General features: G+C 52.6%; 3 protein-coding genes across 3 annotated transcripts; 2 read left to right on the top strand and 1 right to left on the bottom strand.

Moving 5' to 3' along the window:
* Nucleotides 1-642: 642 nt before the first annotated feature.
* On the bottom strand, nt 643-3181 carry PUNSTDRAFT_93060 (HD-domain/PDEase-like protein). Its single transcript, XM_007388419.1, has 12 exons — nt 3062-3181; nt 2875-3006; nt 2688-2779; nt 2518-2588; nt 2318-2466; nt 2115-2259; nt 1929-2053; nt 1729-1871; nt 1532-1675; nt 1336-1477; nt 1186-1276; nt 643-1135 (listed from the first exon to the last, which is right to left on the bottom strand). The coding sequence occupies exons 1-12, from the start codon at nt 3099-3101 to the stop codon at nt 685-687; spliced, it is 1725 nt and encodes a 574-aa protein (XP_007388481.1). The 5' UTR covers nt 3102-3181; the 3' UTR covers nt 643-684.
* A 372-nt stretch (nt 3182-3553) lies between these two features.
* Nucleotides 3554-7077, top strand: PUNSTDRAFT_128394 (DUF654-domain-containing protein). The gene is made up of 12 exons (XM_007388418.1): nt 3554-3614; nt 3685-3765; nt 3820-4013; nt 4062-4235; nt 4298-4429; nt 4492-4592; nt 4647-4736; nt 4792-4945; nt 4996-5281; nt 5334-5473; nt 5525-6020; nt 6078-7077. The coding sequence occupies exons 2-12, from the start codon at nt 3688-3690 to the stop codon at nt 6486-6488; spliced, it is 2256 nt and encodes a 751-aa protein (XP_007388480.1). The 5' UTR covers nt 3554-3614; nt 3685-3687; the 3' UTR covers nt 6489-7077.
* A 435-nt stretch (nt 7078-7512) lies between these two features.
* Nucleotides 7513-14579, top strand: PUNSTDRAFT_146557 (uncharacterized protein; the record flags this gene model as incomplete). The annotated part of the gene is made up of 18 exons (XM_007388417.1): nt 7513-7687; nt 7742-7887; nt 7944-8264; nt 8318-8402; nt 8462-8578; nt 8631-8755; nt 8812-9134; nt 9196-10049; nt 10105-10821; nt 10871-11093; nt 11144-11475; nt 11529-11653; nt 11703-12645; nt 12699-12835; nt 12890-13516; nt 13571-13990; nt 14048-14288; nt 14337-14579. Coding segments are annotated over 18 exons (6153 nt in total), but the record flags the coding sequence as incomplete, so codon positions are not given.
* Between the last annotated feature and the right edge of the window lie 4917 nt (nt 14580-19496).

The raw sequence follows: 19496 nt of genomic DNA, 5'->3' as shown, positions 1-19496 counted from the left end.
ATATTTTTTTCTCTCGCGATTACATTGTATCTACTACAATTTAGGAAGAATAGAAACTATTATACAGGATTCGAATAGCTATTTGATGCCAACTGTGTTGACTACTTCCAGGGATCGGCATTTCCGATAAGGCAGCCGTTTTAATCAAGCGCCCGATCTTATCAAATCGAAGCTCCGGATCTCTCGGATCGTCCCCGAGCACAGCATTCGTCACATTTCTTACTTAAGCCAAACGCAGGACCTCATACACTTACGTAACTGATGCAAATGTCTCACGATCACCCCCAATGTGATATCGGCATTTCGGCAAACTGACTGCCTTCATTTTAATATTGATTGCGCTAGTTACGTCAGCCTTCCCACGCCTTCAAAAGTCACGCTGCTGCGTCTATCGCAATTTAGGCGCCCGCAGTGGCGGAATCACGCTTTGTCACGCTTTCATCACGCTTTGGCTGGGTCACAGCCCTTGTCACTGTGACAACTCCCAGTGCAACAGCCAACTCCCACCTTCGGGGGAGTCGGGATTTGTCGGAACGATATATACGCTTCAGCATGGTATACCTAGTGTCTTGTCGATTCACATTAGTCTATGGTAATGTTATAGGACGTCTCAAAGGTACATGTAGCATATGCTAATTGCAGAAGGATCAATCTATCGTCGTCATGGATCCACGGGACTGCTCCTTATGAAGCGATACGCTTGGGCGGGGGTGAGCCGTGATTCATGTCGTCTCCACCACGTTTCCTGCTTCTACCTTCGCTCTTTGGCAGCGGCGTCGGCGCAGTAGAATTGAGCGGGACGGACGAAAACGGGTTCTGCGCTGACGCAACGCGGCCGAACGTCCTCTTGGTGCGGGTTTCTTGTGTGGTGGGCTTTGGCGTAGAGGGATCTGAGCCAGCGATGATGCCAGATGATCCCTTCCGACTCAACGATGACCCGGATGGTTCATCTTCGCCGAAAATGAAAAGGTCCGCAAACGACCCACGAGGCGTGTTGGCTGCTTCGGTGGCCGGAGGTGTGAGCGCGGAGCTGGGGCCTTCGAGGGGGGTAACTGGCACATCCGTGTCGAGAACGTTCTCTTCTGAGAATCTATCGAGTACTCGGCGATAGCCTGCTTGGACGATGCCGTAGAAGCTATAACGATATTCATATACATTTGCATCGGAACCTCGATGAAGGCTAACCTTGGATTACGAGTGTAGATACGCAAGAGGACCTCGCCATATTCCTTCGGTGTTACGGTCGAGGAGACCAGGGATCCCGCGTGATGGCTCTCTGTACAGGCGATGTTGACGTCAGCTATCTACAGGTCCACATACATACTATGAGGATACCATTCGGTTTCTGCTTGGACCAGAACTTCACGCGATCCAGAGGGTTCTTATCCCCCATGCCATGGTGCATAGATGAGACGTCTACGAGGATGTCCTCTGCGCGCAGCTTGGCAATTCTGTCCGGATCGACGCCCGGCACCTCCTGTAAGGTTAACGTTACATGTTATGCAGTGTTACGGAATGGCATGGGTAGAACCTTCGCCGCCGCTGCAATTGTGTCGGGCGTGAACCACTGGTAGAGTTTTCCCTTCAAACCCCAGCGGAACAATCGGTAGTCCACAGTACGGTATAGATCGCGACGGGTTATCCGCGCCATGATGTCTCGTGAATGTTGTAGTTCCTAGCAAAATAAACTCAGCCCGTATCCATGAGCTACGTGTATAGGATGCATGCAGGTTGCGTGGATCGCTCTATCTCCTCCATTATAGAGTCGGTAAGGTGCATAAATTGTTTGGGATCGTTGATTCGCTCCGCGATCTTCATGTGTGGCTCTGCCGCAAGGAGTGCGTCAATCAGCATATACTCGATGGCTTTGGCTGTTGAAGAATCGCCTCAGCAGAAAATTGCCACAGGAAATATACGGAAACATTCACCGGTCTTGTGACTATAAACTAGCTTATGGAGGTTGAAGCGCGCGGCGAAGACTGAGAGGACATTATAGCTATCTTTGACGTTGTAGCAGATTTGATCATCAATAACTCGCGCTGTAGCCAGCAACCTGAATGGATGGTAAGACCATCCCTCCACGTGAAGAAGAGCGTTGTTCACTACCAACTAACCTTGTCCACCAGACGTTTTTACCTATGCCGACTTGATGAGAGTCGCGGGCGATGTAGTCGAGTTTGTCTACATCGAGCCCATTTCGTTTATTGGCGACGATGTCGAACAAGAATCGCTTCTCGTGTGGGGTACGTGAATGGTCGCCTATCCGGACATATAGCTTTAAGCAAGCAACAGTGTATGCGATGTAGATGTGGCCCACCTGCGATGAGTCCTTTGATGAACTTGACCTCGTCATCACCAACGCCGGTGATGTTCTGAGTGGCCATTAAATCATCAAGCATCATTTCGGAGGCGTCCTCGTGCTTCCAATTCAGAGGAATATTGGGGCGAGGAGTTAATTTCTGAGCTCTGCTGACAGTCAACGTCACGGTTCAGCGGACCCGAAAGATATAGGCTGACAATGGTATGAAGATGGAATCCCAAACATGAGACCAAGGACCGTGGCCGAGATCATGGCATAAACCGGCTATCTGAACGTATAAGAACCGCGTGGGAGCAGCATGTCGTGTTCGTAGGTGCGGACATGTCTTCAATGAAGTAAGAGGCGAGACTAGCTATCAGATACTTGCCTCTACGCAATCGATATCGCGATCTGTAATCCCGAGTTTTGGCTGGCGTGTCCTCAGCGTGGAAGCCATAAGGCGGGCAAGATGCGCAACACCTACGAACCAGGTGAGCACAATGTAGTACAACACAGAGAAACAATTGCGGAGCAGGTATTAAGGGGGTACAGCGAGCATTATCGTGAAGACATACCCAGACAGTGCTCAAAGCGGTTGTGACTCCCTCCAGGGAATACCCAGTATGAGGTTCCAAGCTGCTTTATGCGCTTCATGCGCTGGAAATGCGGCGTGTCAATGAATTGGCAAAGTTTCTGCGAAACGGGTACTATAGCATTTGTGAACGATTTTCGCGAAAGATGCGACGAGCCATCATCACATACTGTAATCGTGCACAGGGTCGCGGAATTTCCGCTCGTGCATCCATGAAACATCCTCTTCATCCAGAGAAGACGCGGAGATAGAGTAAGTTATCGAGGTGGCCGCGGTGTCGGAGAACGCGTCCGGTGTAGCTGCCATTGCTCTTGCAGGAGCGCAGGAGTGCAGGAGAAGGCAAGGCTAAAGGAAAGAGCGACAAAGGCGTCCATAACACGTGATCGTGCATGAGCACACACGACACAGCCACCGCTTCGATCTTGCGCAGCAGTGCTTTCCGATTCGGTACTTAGTAACTTACGTATTGGAGTCATCATCATCCGCCCTGACTCTTACTTCGTCGCTCAACAAGCTGCATAGGGTTGGGGAAACTTGATTCTAACTTGGAAATATCCTTTCATATTGCGCGGCATGGCTCCTCGTCTCTCGAAACGCCAACAGCGCGAGCAAGAAGAATTACAAACTCTGTCTACCGCTTTAAATCAGGAACATGCGGAGGCGTCAGACGAAGAGCTCCACAAGACAACCCAGAGCAACCAAGCCAAATCGGGCTTTGCTGCTGCACGTCTAGTCTGCTTCCCGAATGCGGGATGTCGATTTGTACTCATCTTCCTTGTATTGAACAAGATAGTTGATGAGCGAAGATCCGGTCAGCGAACCCGGAGAAGAAAGCGAAGATACATCCACCAAGTCGATGCCGGCGAAGAATAAGGTTTGTTGTTTCCGCCGTTTTGCTGAACACAGGGAGAAGTTGACACTTTCTCAGGCCAATAAGAAGAAGAAGAAGAAAGCGCCAGCTACTCCGGCGCCGGAGGAAAACCACCCTACTCGAACACAGAATCCTCCACAAAAAGCCTCGGGAAGCTCCTCGAAATCGACAAAGAAGGCCGCGAAGAAGACGAAGAAAAGGGAAGACGATGTTGACGAGCTTGACAAGGTGCTCTCCGAGCTATCCGTCAAGTACGTTTGCCGGGTTGCGCGCTACCGGACATTGACCGGTTTTACCAGGTACCCCGATCTTCGTTCGGGAGCATCAGCACCCTCCCCTGCAACTGGTTCTCTGGCCCCCCTTTTGTCCGTCTCCTCCCAGCACCTGGACCCCGAAGCTGAGATGCGAAAGTTTTTCGGATCGAAGGTTATAGCTTCCTCTGCTGGAGAAGGCAGCCAATCTCCTGGGAGAAGGTACGATTCCCGAGGGACATTTCCCGGGCTTCCTTGCTGATGCAGTCTCTTGACATGTTCAGACAACCAAAGCATCTTCAGAAGTCAACACTGACGAAACCCAAATCCACATGGTGGCCTCCTTCCACCCGTGAAGGACTTTCTATCCGGGGCTTGACCGAGAGTGAGCTGTCCGAGTTGACGGGGCGACATGGGTGCGTTCCCGCAGATAGTTTTTACGTCCCTGAGTCACTCGCTCACTTAATGGCCTATGTAGAGTGACTGGTACGCCTCAGGACGAACACTGGTGGACTGTGGAATATAGCAAGAAATACAAGGGCGTGACTTTGGCGTTCATGCAGAGTGTAATGAGCGGAGGTCTGTTTATCCGACAACCGGAATCCCTCCTGAGTGTACACTGATTACGAATAGACCCCGAAAATTTCTGGAGACTACTCTCAAAGCTTCCCTGGCACGCAGACACATTACTTCAACTTGCTGAGGCATACCGATATAGAGAAGGTACGTGTGCGTTTCTACTCATCGTCGATCTCATTGGCTACCATCCTTGACACAGAGCACGCGCAAGCCATGGACTTCACCGATCGTGCACTGTTCACCTACGAGAGAGCGTTCGTCGGAGCATTTTCGCTTACAAACGGCGTGAACCGCCTGGACTTCGATCACATCGAGAATCGACCTTTCTTTCTCGCATTGCATCGTCAAGTCAGGTATGCTGCCCAAATCAACAGACTCGCGGCTGTTGATAGTTTTTGCCTAGCGACTTGCAACGACGTGGCTGTTTCCGCACGGCCTTTGAGTTCGCCAAGCTGCTTTACTCGCTTGAGCCCATGACCGACCCCCACGGGGCGCTGTTGCATTTGGACTTTTTGTCCATCAAATCTGGCAATGGTACATGGCTCCTGGACGTATATAACTTCTTTGAAATGCACGCCAAGGACGAGAACAGTCCTTGGAGGAAGCGGATGAATGTGCTTACATTACCAGGTTGGAGGTTTTCGAGGGCCTTGGCGATGAGGAACCAAGAGGAATCGCAGAAGTGCGGTGTATGTTTCTCCCGTTATTGCCACAGATTCGTCACTGCTGATGGCATGATAGCATGAGGCGAGTACGAAAGCGTTGCAGGAGGCGATACTGGCTTTCCCTTCTGTCGTTCCATTGTTGGCAGATAGGGCAGATATCACGCTATCCAGCGAGGCAAGAGGACACAATGCATTCCGCATCCAAGCTGACGCTAGGTACGCGCATCGATCATCTCATACGTACCTTGTTGACTCACACCTCGGCAGTGCTTTATCGCGCGAGTCCGACGCGATATTACATCTACTATCCCATCTATACGCCCAACGTGCTTCAGGGCTCTGGAAAACCCCCGACGTTGGCAGATGGTTCGCCAGCACCGTCAAGGCATCTCTGCCGGAATTCCCATCCTCCCCAGATGCGTCGAACGACACTTTCCGGACGCTATTCTCTCCAAGACCCGTCGGCCAACGGTCCATCTTCGGGTTCCAGCAACAGGTTACGTCATCGTTGGCATACTCTATTTACAGACATATTGTCGTGCTGGAGGCGAATCATAGGAGTTTACTCAGCTTTCTGCCGAGGAACGTCGCTGGGAGCACGAAGTTCGCCGGGGACCCAGTGCCGCCACCGACGAGTGTCAATGGCTATGATCCGGAGTTCTTCAAGGGTGCGGAAGACGTGTTCCAGATGCCGAGAGGCCGGAATTCTGGCAGGGCATTGGAGCAGCTCATCCCAGATCCGGTTTTCAGGCAGCAGATTCAGGTAATGCTCCTCTTCTTTTTATCCAGTTCTATGTCTAATGGCTTTCATCGTTGACAGGGATTCTTCGACGCTCATCCGCACGTTGCAGAGCGGTTCCCAGGTGGGATCAACCAGTTTGTACAGGCGTTGGCACAACTTCCGCCCGAGGTCATCGAGGACATGCTCATTCAGGCAGCGGATGGCGCCGACATTGGCCCTGGGTTGGCAATGCCGCAGGATCGGGGAATGCCGGGAGATATGGAAATGGAGGTGGAAGTGCAGTGGGCAAATTTTGGGGAGGACGGCCAGGGAATGAATCATGGCCGGGGCGACGATGACGATGACGAGACGGATGAGGAACAGGGCGCAACGGGTATGAATCCGTTGGGTATGCTCCGTGGGCTGGTAAACGGACTGTGGGGTAATAACACTGGAGTCGACGACGACGACGACGACGACGCGGACCGCGAGCACGGTGATCGTCACTAAGGTCCCATGTTGCGGAAATCAACGATATATTATCTGTACTCTACTTCACTACATGCATGTACCGCTGTGTATACCCGACGTCCTTAAGCACAACCGTATCATTAGAGTGTCTATATGTGTCCACGCGAGCACATTGTCCGATGACGAACGTACTACAGCGTAATGTAAGAATGTGAAGAGCCAATTAGTGGGCAATGATGAAGAGGGTCCGATCCCGATGTCCGATGCGGTACAACAATTGCGGATGAACACTTAGCTCGATTTCCACGTAACTCCGATCGGGGAAGCATACGTCCCGTACAGTAGGAAGAGCCCTTCCGCGTCGGAAAATTCACGTGGCGTCGACTATACCGGGAGGTTCAACGGGGGCGACCAGGAGAAGGCCGGGTCCCTGATACGGGATGATTCGCACGAGCGTCTTCAGGATCATCCACGGTCATAGGTGTACCCGCGCTGGGCAATATAACAGCGCACGTGTGGAGAAGGCTGGAGGAAAGGCTCGGTGAAAGGCCGAGAGCGCGTCGGCTACGCACTTGCATTCTCGGTTTGAAGTGTATCCTCTTCAAGGTTGTTGCACGATGAGAGCCTTCGTGATTATGTGTTCGCCACAACTGGTAGTTCCTGCAGACGATTGAGTCTCGGGGGACCCCATGAACGGGGCGCATGCAACGTACCTGGATCTGTGAAGAAAATATATACCACGAGAATCATATGTACGAGGCGGCAACGAGAGGTCCGACCGCATCGTTAGACTAGCGCTACGTCTCAAGTTACGGATGAGGAGAAAAAACGAGCTTGTCGTTTACGATATGGAGGTGCTCCGAGAAGACTTGGACGGGCGACAGGCGATCTGCCCAATAGTAGCCTTCCATGAGCGCCTGGATGTAGAGAAAGCATGGCTTGGGCTGATGAATGTGCCGACAAAGAGTATCGTGTCCGGTCAGCGAGGCCGAGGTGGGTGCGATGGCAAGAGCGCGCTGGTTGATGGCTGTGCTTATTTTCCTTGAACTTGCAGAGAGCTGCGATGGACGGCCCTCCGGTTTCAAAGCGACGCAAGATTGCCACAGATCTGGGTTCCAAAAGCACGACAAGGAACAAGGGGAATCCAAACAAGTCCCAGAAAGATCCTGCCAAGATCCATTTTTCTACCGGAAAGCAGGTCATAACGGCGTTAGCGCAGAGAGAAGCTTTGGCGGATAGTCAGTTCATGGTCTCGTCGAATTGGCATATCAGGCTCACGTTCACATGAGCAGCTCTACAAAGCATCAGGAATCAACTAAGCCTTGACCCCGAAGAGTCGGTCGGGCCTCAAGACCCCCGCTTTCTGCTTGCGAAGGACTGGATAGATTCCGACTTCGGTGCTGAGAGTTTATTCAGGATTTGGGATGCGATAGATCAGGTTCGTGAACTCGCAAGGCATTCAGATATAGTGCCTACCTCTCAAATCTCCATCAGAGGCAGACCGGAATCTTGCCTGTGTTACTTGGCACGTTTTCAGCGCTCCTCATCCTTCTCTCCAAACACTACACCTACCATGCGGATGGGCTTCCCATCGTCCGTCGGCTGCTTTCTCAGTCCGCCAAAACCTTTGCTTCCTCTCGCGGCCGCTCCGGCCACGATCAATCCTACATGGATCGTCTTGCCGGCTACATAGCAGGAAACCAATCGCAACCACATGTCATCCTGGCGGTCTTGAAGCTGTGGAACGTGTTGATGGACTTCGCCGCAGGACAAGAGAGGCTGGCTGCCGTAGAGGCATTTCCTTGGGATGGAAAGGTGCGTATCTGACTATTCACGCGTGGACATGCTCTGAGACTCTGCTGTCCTAGTTCTTGCCGAGGTTGCTGAAAATGAGAAGACGTTCGAAAGGGGGTGGCAAGGTCTCCCAACCTGCAGAAACATCACGTATGCCAGGTACATCGTAACTTGACGGGTTGCTTTCGCCCTCATTGCTGACAGAACTTGCTGCTCAGACATCCGGAGCCTCATGCTTAATCTCGTACTGGGTGCAATATCACCTGAATCTTCCCCCGCCGTGAAGTCCGTCTTTCTTGAAAGGCATCCGGGTGTATTGGCATTAGCCTTCGGAGGTAAGATGGATTCGCCGATATCGGTCTTCACCAAGTCTCATTTTTTTTACAGATATTGCGTCTGATGACTATTCGACCATCCAACGTGCCTTGGAGACGTCTTGGAGTCTCTGGACAGACATGAAAGTGAGGCGTGGGCTCAAAGTGGCGGCGTTCGGCGAAAAGGCTATCACAAACGTAAGCTATCATTACATATTGCCGATTTGCGGTGCCCCTCACAACTGCGCGCGCAGATAATCAAACTCTATGATCGCTACATCCCCGAGGGCGCGTATGAAGAGGAAATACCAGCGGATCTTGTTCACCACTTCCTTCTCGCGCTCTGTACTCACCCTGGACAAGGACTTTGCTACAAGGATCGTGGGTGGTATAGGCGAACCTTAGTAGACGATGAGGATGAGGCGCGAGGCGTGGATACATCGGTACCCGGAGGCGGTGGCGCCATATATAACAAAATACTGGGCAATGTCCTCAAGCGGTTGAATGTGAACGAGGATCCGAGGCAACAAGAGCTTGCTTTGAGGATCATGGAGGCTTGTCCAGAGCTGGTGGCAGGGTGAGTGCCAGCATGCCTATCCTAAGCAAATAGGTACTTACATGCCATCTCGTGGTTTGAGGTACTGGAGCGCAGCAAACTTGACCCTGGAACCCCGTCTTTCTACCAAATGGCTGGCGAATATTGCCTTCTTTGGTTCAGTCCTCTCTCTGCCGGTTCCGAAGGACTGCTTCATGCTGGATAATCATAGTCAATACACGACTGCTTCTGAAACGGAAAGCGCTTTCAAGCCCATCCCCCCACCTCTTTACTGCATCTTGCAGTCCCTTCTCCCGTCTACGCCAAATCTCAACACGAAAAATGTCTTCACAAAAGGGTTGCAAAGCGCAAGCGCTTTGGTGCAGCACTGTACGGCTTTGGCGCTGGCGAAATGCCTAATAAAATACCATGCACTCATGGCAGAATTGGACCGAGTGGAGAGCGTCCTGGGTGAAGGTGAAGGGTCCAGCGTCACCCGCGACGACAAAGCTTATGAGGTGCCGTCTGGGCAATGGAGCAGGAGAAGACAAGAGGTGGAGAGGGAAGTAAGGAAGAGGGTTCCCGAATTCCAGGTCATCGTTGCCTTCGCACAAAAGGCGGACAGGGAGGTCCCGCACGTTCCAGCTCAGGAGAGCGCTGCCGGAGTTGCTCCTGCAACGTCTCACGAACCGAAGAGTGCATCCTCGGCTCGAGCGGGCTTGCTGGGCGAATCTGCGCTGAGACTTCTGTGGCTATATCACGTTTGTCTGCCTTCGCTAGTAGCGGAAGGGAGATTCGACGTCGGAAAACTGCTCACGACCGTGCCCGCCGACCACGGCAGGGAGGTAGGAGAAGAAGAATGTCCAAGCTATGAGCAGGGACTATCGGCCCTCCGACGGCTTCATGCTCTTCGCCTTCTACGTGAGAGCGAGCAATTCTCTTGGCAGAGTCGAAGCGGTGGGTACTAGAACCCGTTGCATGTGTAATACTTGCCTGAATTATTTCAACTCAGGTACTCATACAGGCTTGTCAATACTACTAAGAGAGTCTATTTCGACTTCTATTCCGGCCATCCGGGCTACCATTCGGGCGATTCTTCATCGAGCATTCAGTGACAGCTCCTTGTTTGTTCATAACGCGGATGAAATCGACGCGTGGCTCGACGCGCTTCCTATGACACGACGCCCACCACACGCCCACGCTCCGGACGGCACACCTCTTGCTGATGAAGGCGCAGGTGTGGCCACCTTCCTCGATGACTGTGTCCAACGGTGCATCCGGTCGCCATACCTATATATCGAGATGCTCGCGACCCTCCAGGATTCTTCAAAGCTCACGGATCAGCAGGTGATCAACGTCCAACGTTCGAATCTCCCAGCTTCACCCCTCCTCATGACCGCTATAGAGCAGTTATGTGCAAAAACTGCAAAAACTTTGATTTCTATGTCGGACACCTTGGCGGTCGTGTCCTTCATTCGACATCTATTGCTGTTCCTTGCCTGCCATGCCTCAGACCTTCAGTTTATCCAGGCGTGTGCCGATGAGATGTCGCGTGTGGTGACGATGCCCAATTCATCTATCATCTGTCTCGCGCTTCGGAAAGAAATCCGACTTGCACGGGATCTGGTGCATCAAATCAGTCGTCCAAACAACCCCGGGAAGCATATGGGGGGAGGGAATGATGTCGCCGTTCGGGAGTTCATCAACAAGGCGCGGCTGCGGCCCATACGTGAGTTTAGTGAGTTTTCTCGCGAATGTAACACTCACGGCTGCTCCAGCAACCTCACATGTGCACCGACGCCAAGTGGCATACGAGCTAATAGACGAACTCCGGTTTTCCGATTTATCATTGCGCGACGAAGACGTGATTCAAATTGTGACCCTCGTTGATCGGCTCTACGGACCTGCTATACGCGATCTCTTCCGTTTTCTGGATCCATCTCGGACTGCCGCATTTATCCCTGCGTTCCTGGATCTCGGACCGGCGGTCATACGGCATGCGTACGTTCGTTCTCGTTCAGTGCATTCGCAGCCTGACCAACCGTATTTAGCGCCGACTTTCACGTTCTCTTCTTGCACTCTGGACATGAGGAGTTGGCCAGCCCAGATTATCGTTGCCTGCTGAGCGATGTCCTGTATGCCGGAGAACACGCTCGCCGACTGTCCCGCGTAACCAATGCACTGAGGCTCGTCGAACACCGACTTGCGAAGGCGGACTGTTCCGATCTCCGCCGAAGCCTGTTGATACTGATCCAAACCATTTGTGCATCAGCGAGACTAGCTATGGATGGGTCGTATGGGAGGTTGATGCAGTATGTATTCGGCGAAATGCGTGCCCTACGAACATTGTTGTACGAGCACAACGACGATCGTGTGCAGGAAGGTATGACACCCGTATCATGATCGAATTGCCAGAGTTTAACGTCGTATGAACAGCACTTTCATCAATAGTGGGATTATTGCTCCTATCTGCCGAAAGCCAGACGCTGGACCTCGCCGTTCCATTCATTGAGTACTGGATCGGAGTTATGCGCCGAAAGGCGGTCGATCTCAATAGAACGGTGCGCAGATATACTCGAAATCCGGTGGGCTTTACTGATAACCCCTCAGATTCGGGCTACCTCAATATGGGTTCCGGTTATGAGCATGGTCGATCTCACAGACTTCCTCGATGCGCTAGCAGCGCGTGAACAGGATGATTGCACGGTAATCCAGACATCGCTCGCGGCTGTGTCCACCAGACATATAGACGCCCAGCATGCTCCACGGGTAATCCAGTCACTTGCAATCCTCTATCGGCGCATGCCTTGTCTGGAACCATTGGGAGACTTCGTCAAGCGCATTTTGGGCTCGCTGTTGCCCATCGGTTTCGACGGTTCTAAACTAGCCAGCGCGGCGGACGACGCTACGGATTTGGCTGATTTATGCCTCGTGGCACAGACCGTGTGGTCCCAGCGATGCACCATCCTCGGTGAGGTGCTGGATATAAGAGATCTTCTTTCAGCAAGTCATTGGTCGTCAAGTGCGGTGGAGATCATCCGATTACTGCTGTATCAAAGCCATAACGCACGCGAACAGTTTTCAAGCTGTCTCACTAATCACGAGCTCCGCACCCGTCCACCCCTACAACTTGCGCGAATCCTGCCAGCCTACCTGGATGTTGCCGTGGGCCAGTTGCCCGAAGTAACGGATTTGGCAAAAGGAGAATGGGTTGATCTCTTCGTCCGGCTATTATCTGCTCTTTGTGATGCCGAACCGGCCCCGGAACAACGCAAGGATGTTAGACACAGTGTCATCGGTATCCTAGACTTCATGGGGCCGCAGAGTGTCCTCTTGAAACCACTCCAGCAGATCCTCGAAACACCTACGCCTGGATTGGACGTTTTAGATCTCAGCCTTCTGGCACGTCACTCGGTCCGATGGCCTGCTTGCGAGATGGATCAACTGAAGCAGCTTCTGGTCGATAAGGCGTTAGAGGCGGCGGTGCAGCACTTCACGAGCGACCATGACGAAGTTTTGCCGGACCTGGCCGAAAGTATTACACTCGAGCTAGGTCCGATACTTTTTGCCATCTGTGGTATTCATCGCCTGAACATTTGAATCCAGCTACACTCGTGCAAGAACTACCAGATGTCAAGACTCGCCACGTCGAGGATCTTATGGCTTGTATCATTCGTCACAGGCTATTCGACCCAAGAGCAACGGGACTGGCGAGACAGGTTCTCTCCAAGACGTCTTTGAAGGTTTGTGGTTGACGTCTGTACACGCGCCGAAGTGCCATTCATAAACGATTGCAGCCGGTGGTGATCAACCGTTACCTACAGAGTATCTTACAGCACCCTGATTTCCTCAAACTCGCTGCTTCGGAACTGCACAATCACGGAATCATCGACATCATTTGCGCTCTCTTTCATCTCCACCCCTCCAACACCTGCCAGCCTAGTCACATCCAGCCTCTCGTCTCTCTATATCGCGGAACGGTAACAACAACGGACTTTCAGTTGTTATCCATATTCCGGATGTTCGAAGCTGAGAGGCGAGTTTCAGTGAGCTCACTGCTAGCTCAATGGTCCCCGACCATAGGGGTTAAGTCAAGATCAGCCGCAGACGCTCTGTGCAGCTTGAAACCCAGTCGAGTCTTCAGAACTTGCATGCAGTTCCCGATGTGGCGTCGGTGCCGTGATACCTCCCAGACAGAGCTTCGGAATGATACCCAATCGCCCTCCGTCTATGACCCTGTGTTCGTTTTGTCCTTGTGCAGCCGCGCCCTGAACGAAGAAAGCCTGTACAATTCCGTACCCGCTCTCGTTGGCCTGTTTCGAACGAACATAGTTTCACTGCTGGTGCGAGCTCTGTCAGCCGAAGATCCCGACCTACGCAGCAATGCACTGGATCAAATCTCCGGCATCAACATGCTTCTTCAGGTCAGATTTTCCCTCCGTTCGCATGCCACTGTTCTAGCGCTGAAATCACCCTAGACAGCGGACATGCGGGAGAAGGCGGAAGTCACATGGATATTATGTCGGCTACGGTCTCTGGTTATACGGGGCGCAGTCGAAGAGTCGCCTCCGCGCCTCCCCTCCTACATCTCCTTATTCCTAGCACACGCGCTAAGAGCTATATTCTACCCGTCTACGTTCATCTTCCCTCATACTGCTAGGTTTCTTCTTCAACGACCCTCCTTGGACGCGGCCGATGTGCCTATGCTATATGCTATGCTGTTCAGCGCTGATGAAGAATGGCGAAGAGAACGCGCGTGGATCCTTCGCTTCCTTAGCAGTCTCGGTTCAAACAGAGAAGATTGGGACATTTTCGACCGTCGACGAACATGGGAACTTCTTGGATCTATCATGCAAAGTCGTACTTCGGATATCGCTACTCGGAACGCAGTAATCGAGGTGAATGACACTCGTGCCGCGGGTTTCAGGGCTTATTGTTGACTTGATTGCTTGCAGGTGCTTGCGACTTTGACATGTAATCAGCACGCGACATCGTATCTCATACGCCGGCGTGCACTCTTATCTTGGATGAGCATGCAGACGTCGTATCTTTCTGCGGACGAGCGCCTCTCGTGGATCAAACTCGTAACGAATATAGTTCGTACGGGTCGGTTGTCTGCTTTACCCGCCGCAACAAGGAGACAGTTCTTTGAGATCATTCTGGGCACGGTCACGGTCGTACTGCATGCGTCGAATGGTGCGTCTTTGTAGACAATATGGAATTGCTCAACTCAGGGCCTCTTAGGATCACCCGCTGCCTTGCACCTCTGTGCCAGAGTGATCTCTATAGCCCTCACGTGTAGTGATATTGGCACTATGCACTTGCACGGAACCATGGACGCGATGCTGCGATGCTTGCATAAGCTCGAGAAGCACATTCCATCGATGAAGTGTGAAGCAAATCCACCATACATCATTGATCGGACCTCTACCAACAATTTGTACGATGCTACTTGCATTCACCAGCCATCATTTGAACTTGATGCACTTCGGGTTTGGGGAGCAGTTGTGGAGGTGCTATGGCATAAACTGATGGACATCAACAAGCTTCAGCCAGTGTTCGATGCACTGACACCCAGACTATTGTTGTGGAGGTGCCTAGGGGATGAAAGGTCATCTCCTGTAGGAGAGTGGGCAAGGAGGCAAGTGTTACTATTATTGCAGTCTCCACCTTCCTTGTAGATTATGTATGGTGCACCAATTACTCTGAAATGAAACAGAATCTTCATTTGTGTCAGTTCAACTAAGAAACCTGCAGAGTTATCCTCAGTTTGGTAGAAGTGATTCCCAACCATGTGGAGCTTGTGGAGTGGTGTTGTAATCTATGTATCCATGCTGGCATGGTATATTGTGACACTGGAGCTGCTTATATAGATCCAGAACCTTATGCTGACAGCCTCTCAGCCTATAGTACGTCAAGATCACGTTCTTGCCGCTTGACAGTTTGGACTGACATACACATATGGTTGGTCACTTAGATGTATATAAGCCTAGGTATCAAGGATTGAGGACCATGGGCGCAACACCACCCCCTAACCCCACACCGGCAACCGCCGGGCTCTGTCATAGCCCGTGCGGTTGACGTCTCCAACCTCTACCTTTGTCCACACGGACTCGCGGTAGAGGTGAGAACAGCCTGCGATATACCTGTCGTGCATAGCTCATGTAATACCGTACAGGATCAACGCTGACTGCGTCTCCTGTTAGGTAGCTAATACTAAACCTTTGTCCACACGGACTCGCAGTAGAGGATTGATGCTGACCGTGTCCCCTGTTAGGTTTCTTGAAAGGTTATGAGCCCTGGGCTCTAGTTTTCGAGCCCGCCAATCTCGATTCCTGCTTGCAAGCTTGTGTGCGGTCTCGTCTCCTCGTTTCAAACTCGGTGGTCGCGAAACCCGTTGACAATTCGATATCTGTGGGCGCGAAACCCACATACCGCACGCTGCCCCTGGCCTTCCCAACCACCGCTGCTATTATGGTCAAAACACGCGCATGCGCTAAACAACCCGCGCCGGCCACTCCGCCGGCACCTACACCATCGTCTGAGCTTCCACGCGAATCCAGGCTGCCGACTCCACATCTGCCGCCTGCACCTTTGTTGCAATCGTCTCGACCGTCACATTGTGGACCTCGTCGGTCTTCATCGTTCCCGACGTTGACTCTGTCTGAACCCCATCGGTCACCCTCACGCTCTTCTTGGCGTTCACCTTCGCGTTCGTCTCGTCGTTCACCTTCTCGCTCAGTTACATCATCAGTCACCTCGGGTTCGCGTCATTCTCCGCCGCCGTTGTCTGTCTCGTCCTCGTCATACTCGTACAGGCCTTCGTGTTCATCCAAATCCGACATGTCTTCACGGTCGACCACTCCTGCTCCTCTTCTCGTGATGCCCCTATGCTTCGCACACTGCCCAATCCCCCTAATCGAACACGTCAAGAACACTAACTCGTTCATGACGTTTAAGGGTGGCTGGACCGACAAGTTGAACATACTGTTGGTCAGCAAACGTAACTACCATGACTGGGCGGAACACGTTATCTAGGCGCTGGCTCAATGCCAGCAACTTCACACCTACCTTGGGTGTGAAGATACCTGCCCGGATACACCTTACTTGTGCCGCCCGGTGTTGGGTAGTAGCCCGGATCGGGATGACTGGAACTCGCTAGACAACTGGGACTACAACAACCGTTCTGTCCTGGCTCTCATCTGTATGACTATTGATAGCGAAGAGGCTCGTGAGATCAAACTCTGCGTAACCGCACGGGATGCTTGGGGCAAGCTAAAAGAGCATCATATCAAGTCCACTCCCGTTACTCTGTTCCGCCTTGTTGAAGAGTCGTTCAAAATTACAATAGAACGGTTCTCCGACAGCGAACTCCTTCATGCGGTCAAACAAATCTGTGACCTGGCCGATTGTATCTTCGCTATGGGGCTCCCTACGTGCGACACTTGGTGCGCTATGGTAATCCTTCATGCCCTCAGCCCGATCTCTCTCACGTACGAGACTCCATGCTCAATCATGGGTCTCGCCTCGACCTGGCTTCCATTAAAGAATGCCTCTGTGACGAGGCGGATCTTGTTCGCGTGGAGCTCGATCGTGCTGACACCGCCGCTGTTGCCACTGCAAGCAAGGGCAAGTGGAAAGGGAAGGGGAAGGACAAGGACGATCGTCGCGACTGTCCAGGCCACGGGGGGGGGGATAAAGATGGCAAGCATTGTAAAGGACCCGACGGCCCTCAGACAGGCCAGCACTGGGTGAAGTCCGCGCAGAAGAAGCAACTTGTGTGTCTGCCCGGCAGAAGAGCCTTCTACGGTGACGAGGTAGTTCAAGCTTCTGCGCCTGCCACTACCAAGGTCACGACTGCCAAAGCCGCCAAAGTCGCTACAATTGAAGACGTCGATGATGAGGAATGGGGGTTCCACATACAATGCAACATCGACGACGACGACGACGACTTTCTCGCCATCACCGATACCACTCCGCTGGCATGCCCTCCGCTCAGCGCAAGCTCATCGCCGGACTGGTGCAAGGATTGGCCCTTGACCGCCAACAGGGCTATTGTCGAATGCCACGTTGGTAAGACGGATTGGTGGCTCGATACCGGTGCCTCTATACACTGCACGCCTTTCCTCTCCGACCTCACCAATGTTTGCAAGATTTCCCCAATCCGCATAAAGGGTATTCAAGGCACCGCAATTGTAGCAACCAAGATGGGCACGGTGATCCTCCCAGTCCTATCTTGTAAGCCTTTGACTATCGCCAATGTCGTCTGGCTGCCCGACGCAAAGATTCACCTTCTGTCCATTGGCTGCCTCGCCGACGCTGGGCTCTACGCTTGCTTCTCTAAGACTTGGGCGTCTATCCACCACACAGCTGACGACTCCATTGCTGCATGTGCCTCTCGCGTTGGCCGTGGTCTGTACTCGCTAAACGTCACTCGCACTGAAATTGCCAATGTCGCCGTACCAATCAACATCTGGCACGGTTGTCTCGGTCATCCTGCCAAGCATACAATCACGACTATGGCTCAGTCCAAGGCTGTCACAGGTATGCACAACCCGACCCTTTGCCAACCTTGTATTGTCAGGAAGCAGAAAATCAATCCTGTACCGAAATCAAGGAGGGGAGTGCAGGCGATAAGAGTGTTTGATGTAGTATATTGCGACTTGTCTGGCGGACCCGACCACACTGCGACACCTTCGGGAGAGCACTACACCTGTACCCTAGTCGACGACTTTTCCTCTCGTAATTGGACTTTTCTCCTCAAATCTAAGTCTGATGCCCATCGAGTTGTGGAAGGCTGGCATGCGTGTACTGCACGCCAGGTTGGGTACTCTCTCGGCACCCTGCGGATCGATAACAGCGAGCTCAAATCTTACAGGTTCGAGTCCTTCTGTGCCGACGCTGGCATCACCCTCGAGTACACTGCGCCGTACACGTCTGCGGAGAACGGAAAGGTCGAGCGAATGCATGGGACACTCATGGGTTGTGCGCGTGCAATGCGCGATGCTGCCGGCCTGCCACCGACACTGGGGCAAGTTTGCATTGATTGCCGGTTTCTTGGCCAACTACACCCCAACCCCTTCTCTTCCGCGTGGCGTGACACCCTTTGAGCACTGGCATGGGCAAAAGCCTGATGTCTCCTTTCTTCGTGAGATTGGATGTACAGCTTACGCTCTCGTGCAGAACATACACAATCCCAAGATCCTTGGGCGCTCGGTCCATTGCCAGCTCATAGGCTATGAGGCTAACTTGAAGGCATACCGTCTCTGGCACCCCGAGAGCCGGAAGATGATCTCGACAAGGAATGTACGTTTTGTCAAATCGCATGAGCTGACACCGTGGCCGCTCCACCCGGGTCAATCTGTCGAGCTCCCTCCTTCTGCGTCCGACAATTCCCACCCAGACCATGGCTGGCCGACTCCGTCGCTTGTTCCAGATCCTGTCCAACCTGTTCCTCAGTCCGCACCACTAATGCCCGCCCCGTTACCTATGCCAGTCCCTCATCCAAAGCGAGTTGTTCACACTCCTGCGCGCGCTAACAAAGCCGATCACCACCTCGAAGCCATTCGGGCGGAGATGCACAAGACAGCCCTGCTCCCCGGTAAGAAGGGTCGTAAGGCTAGGCATGCCGAACGTGTCGCTGCTGCTGTCGCTGATGGCGACGCCTTCGCGGCATACGAAGCGGACCCTGAGGTGCCCGTTGACACTCTGCTTGGGTGCTTTGCCAACAGCAACGAGTACGTCGCTGTCAACGACCTTTTCAATGAACTCCTTGACAAGATGGTGGTACTTGCTGCATCCGATGACGCCGAACCCACGTCAATCAAAGCGGCCCTATCAGGCGAAGAGGCCGAGCTATGGAAAGTCGTGCTTCAGGAGGAGTTTGACGCAATCAAAGGAATGGGTGTGTACAAACTCATCCCTCGTGCAGTTGTCCCTGCCGGTCATCGGATCCTCAAAGGCAAGGCCGTCTTCAAGCGCAAACGAGACAAGTTCGGCGCTATCTCTCGGTATAAAGCCCGGTGGGTTGCAAAAGGATTCCTGCAGGTTTTCGGGATCGATTTCTACAAGACAACCTCACCAACGGCACGGCTTGAGACGATCTGGCTTCTCCTGCATATTTGTGCTGTACTTGGGCTCGATCTATGGCAATTCAATGTTAAATCAGCATTCCTTCACGGGGTTCTGGACAACCCACTCTACATAGAGCAGCCGAGCGGATTTGAGGAGGAGGGTAAACCCAGGAAGGACTGGGTGTGGATGCTTCTGAAGGGCCTTTACGGGATCAAACAGGGTGGATGCGTATGGAATGAAGAAACAAACGGTGCGATGGCTGGATGGAACTTCCACCGTCAATGTGGAGTACTGCCTGTATTATTGGAAGACTGACGCCGGCTTCATCCT

Source organism: Punctularia strigosozonata (assembly GCF_000264995.1).
Source record: "Punctularia strigosozonata HHB-11173 SS5 unplaced genomic scaffold PUNSTscaffold_18, whole genome shotgun sequence".
Classification (NCBI taxonomy): domain Eukaryota; kingdom Fungi; phylum Basidiomycota; class Agaricomycetes; order Corticiales; family Punctulariaceae; genus Punctularia; species Punctularia strigosozonata.
This window is presented reverse-complemented; position numbering and strand designations above follow the sequence as displayed.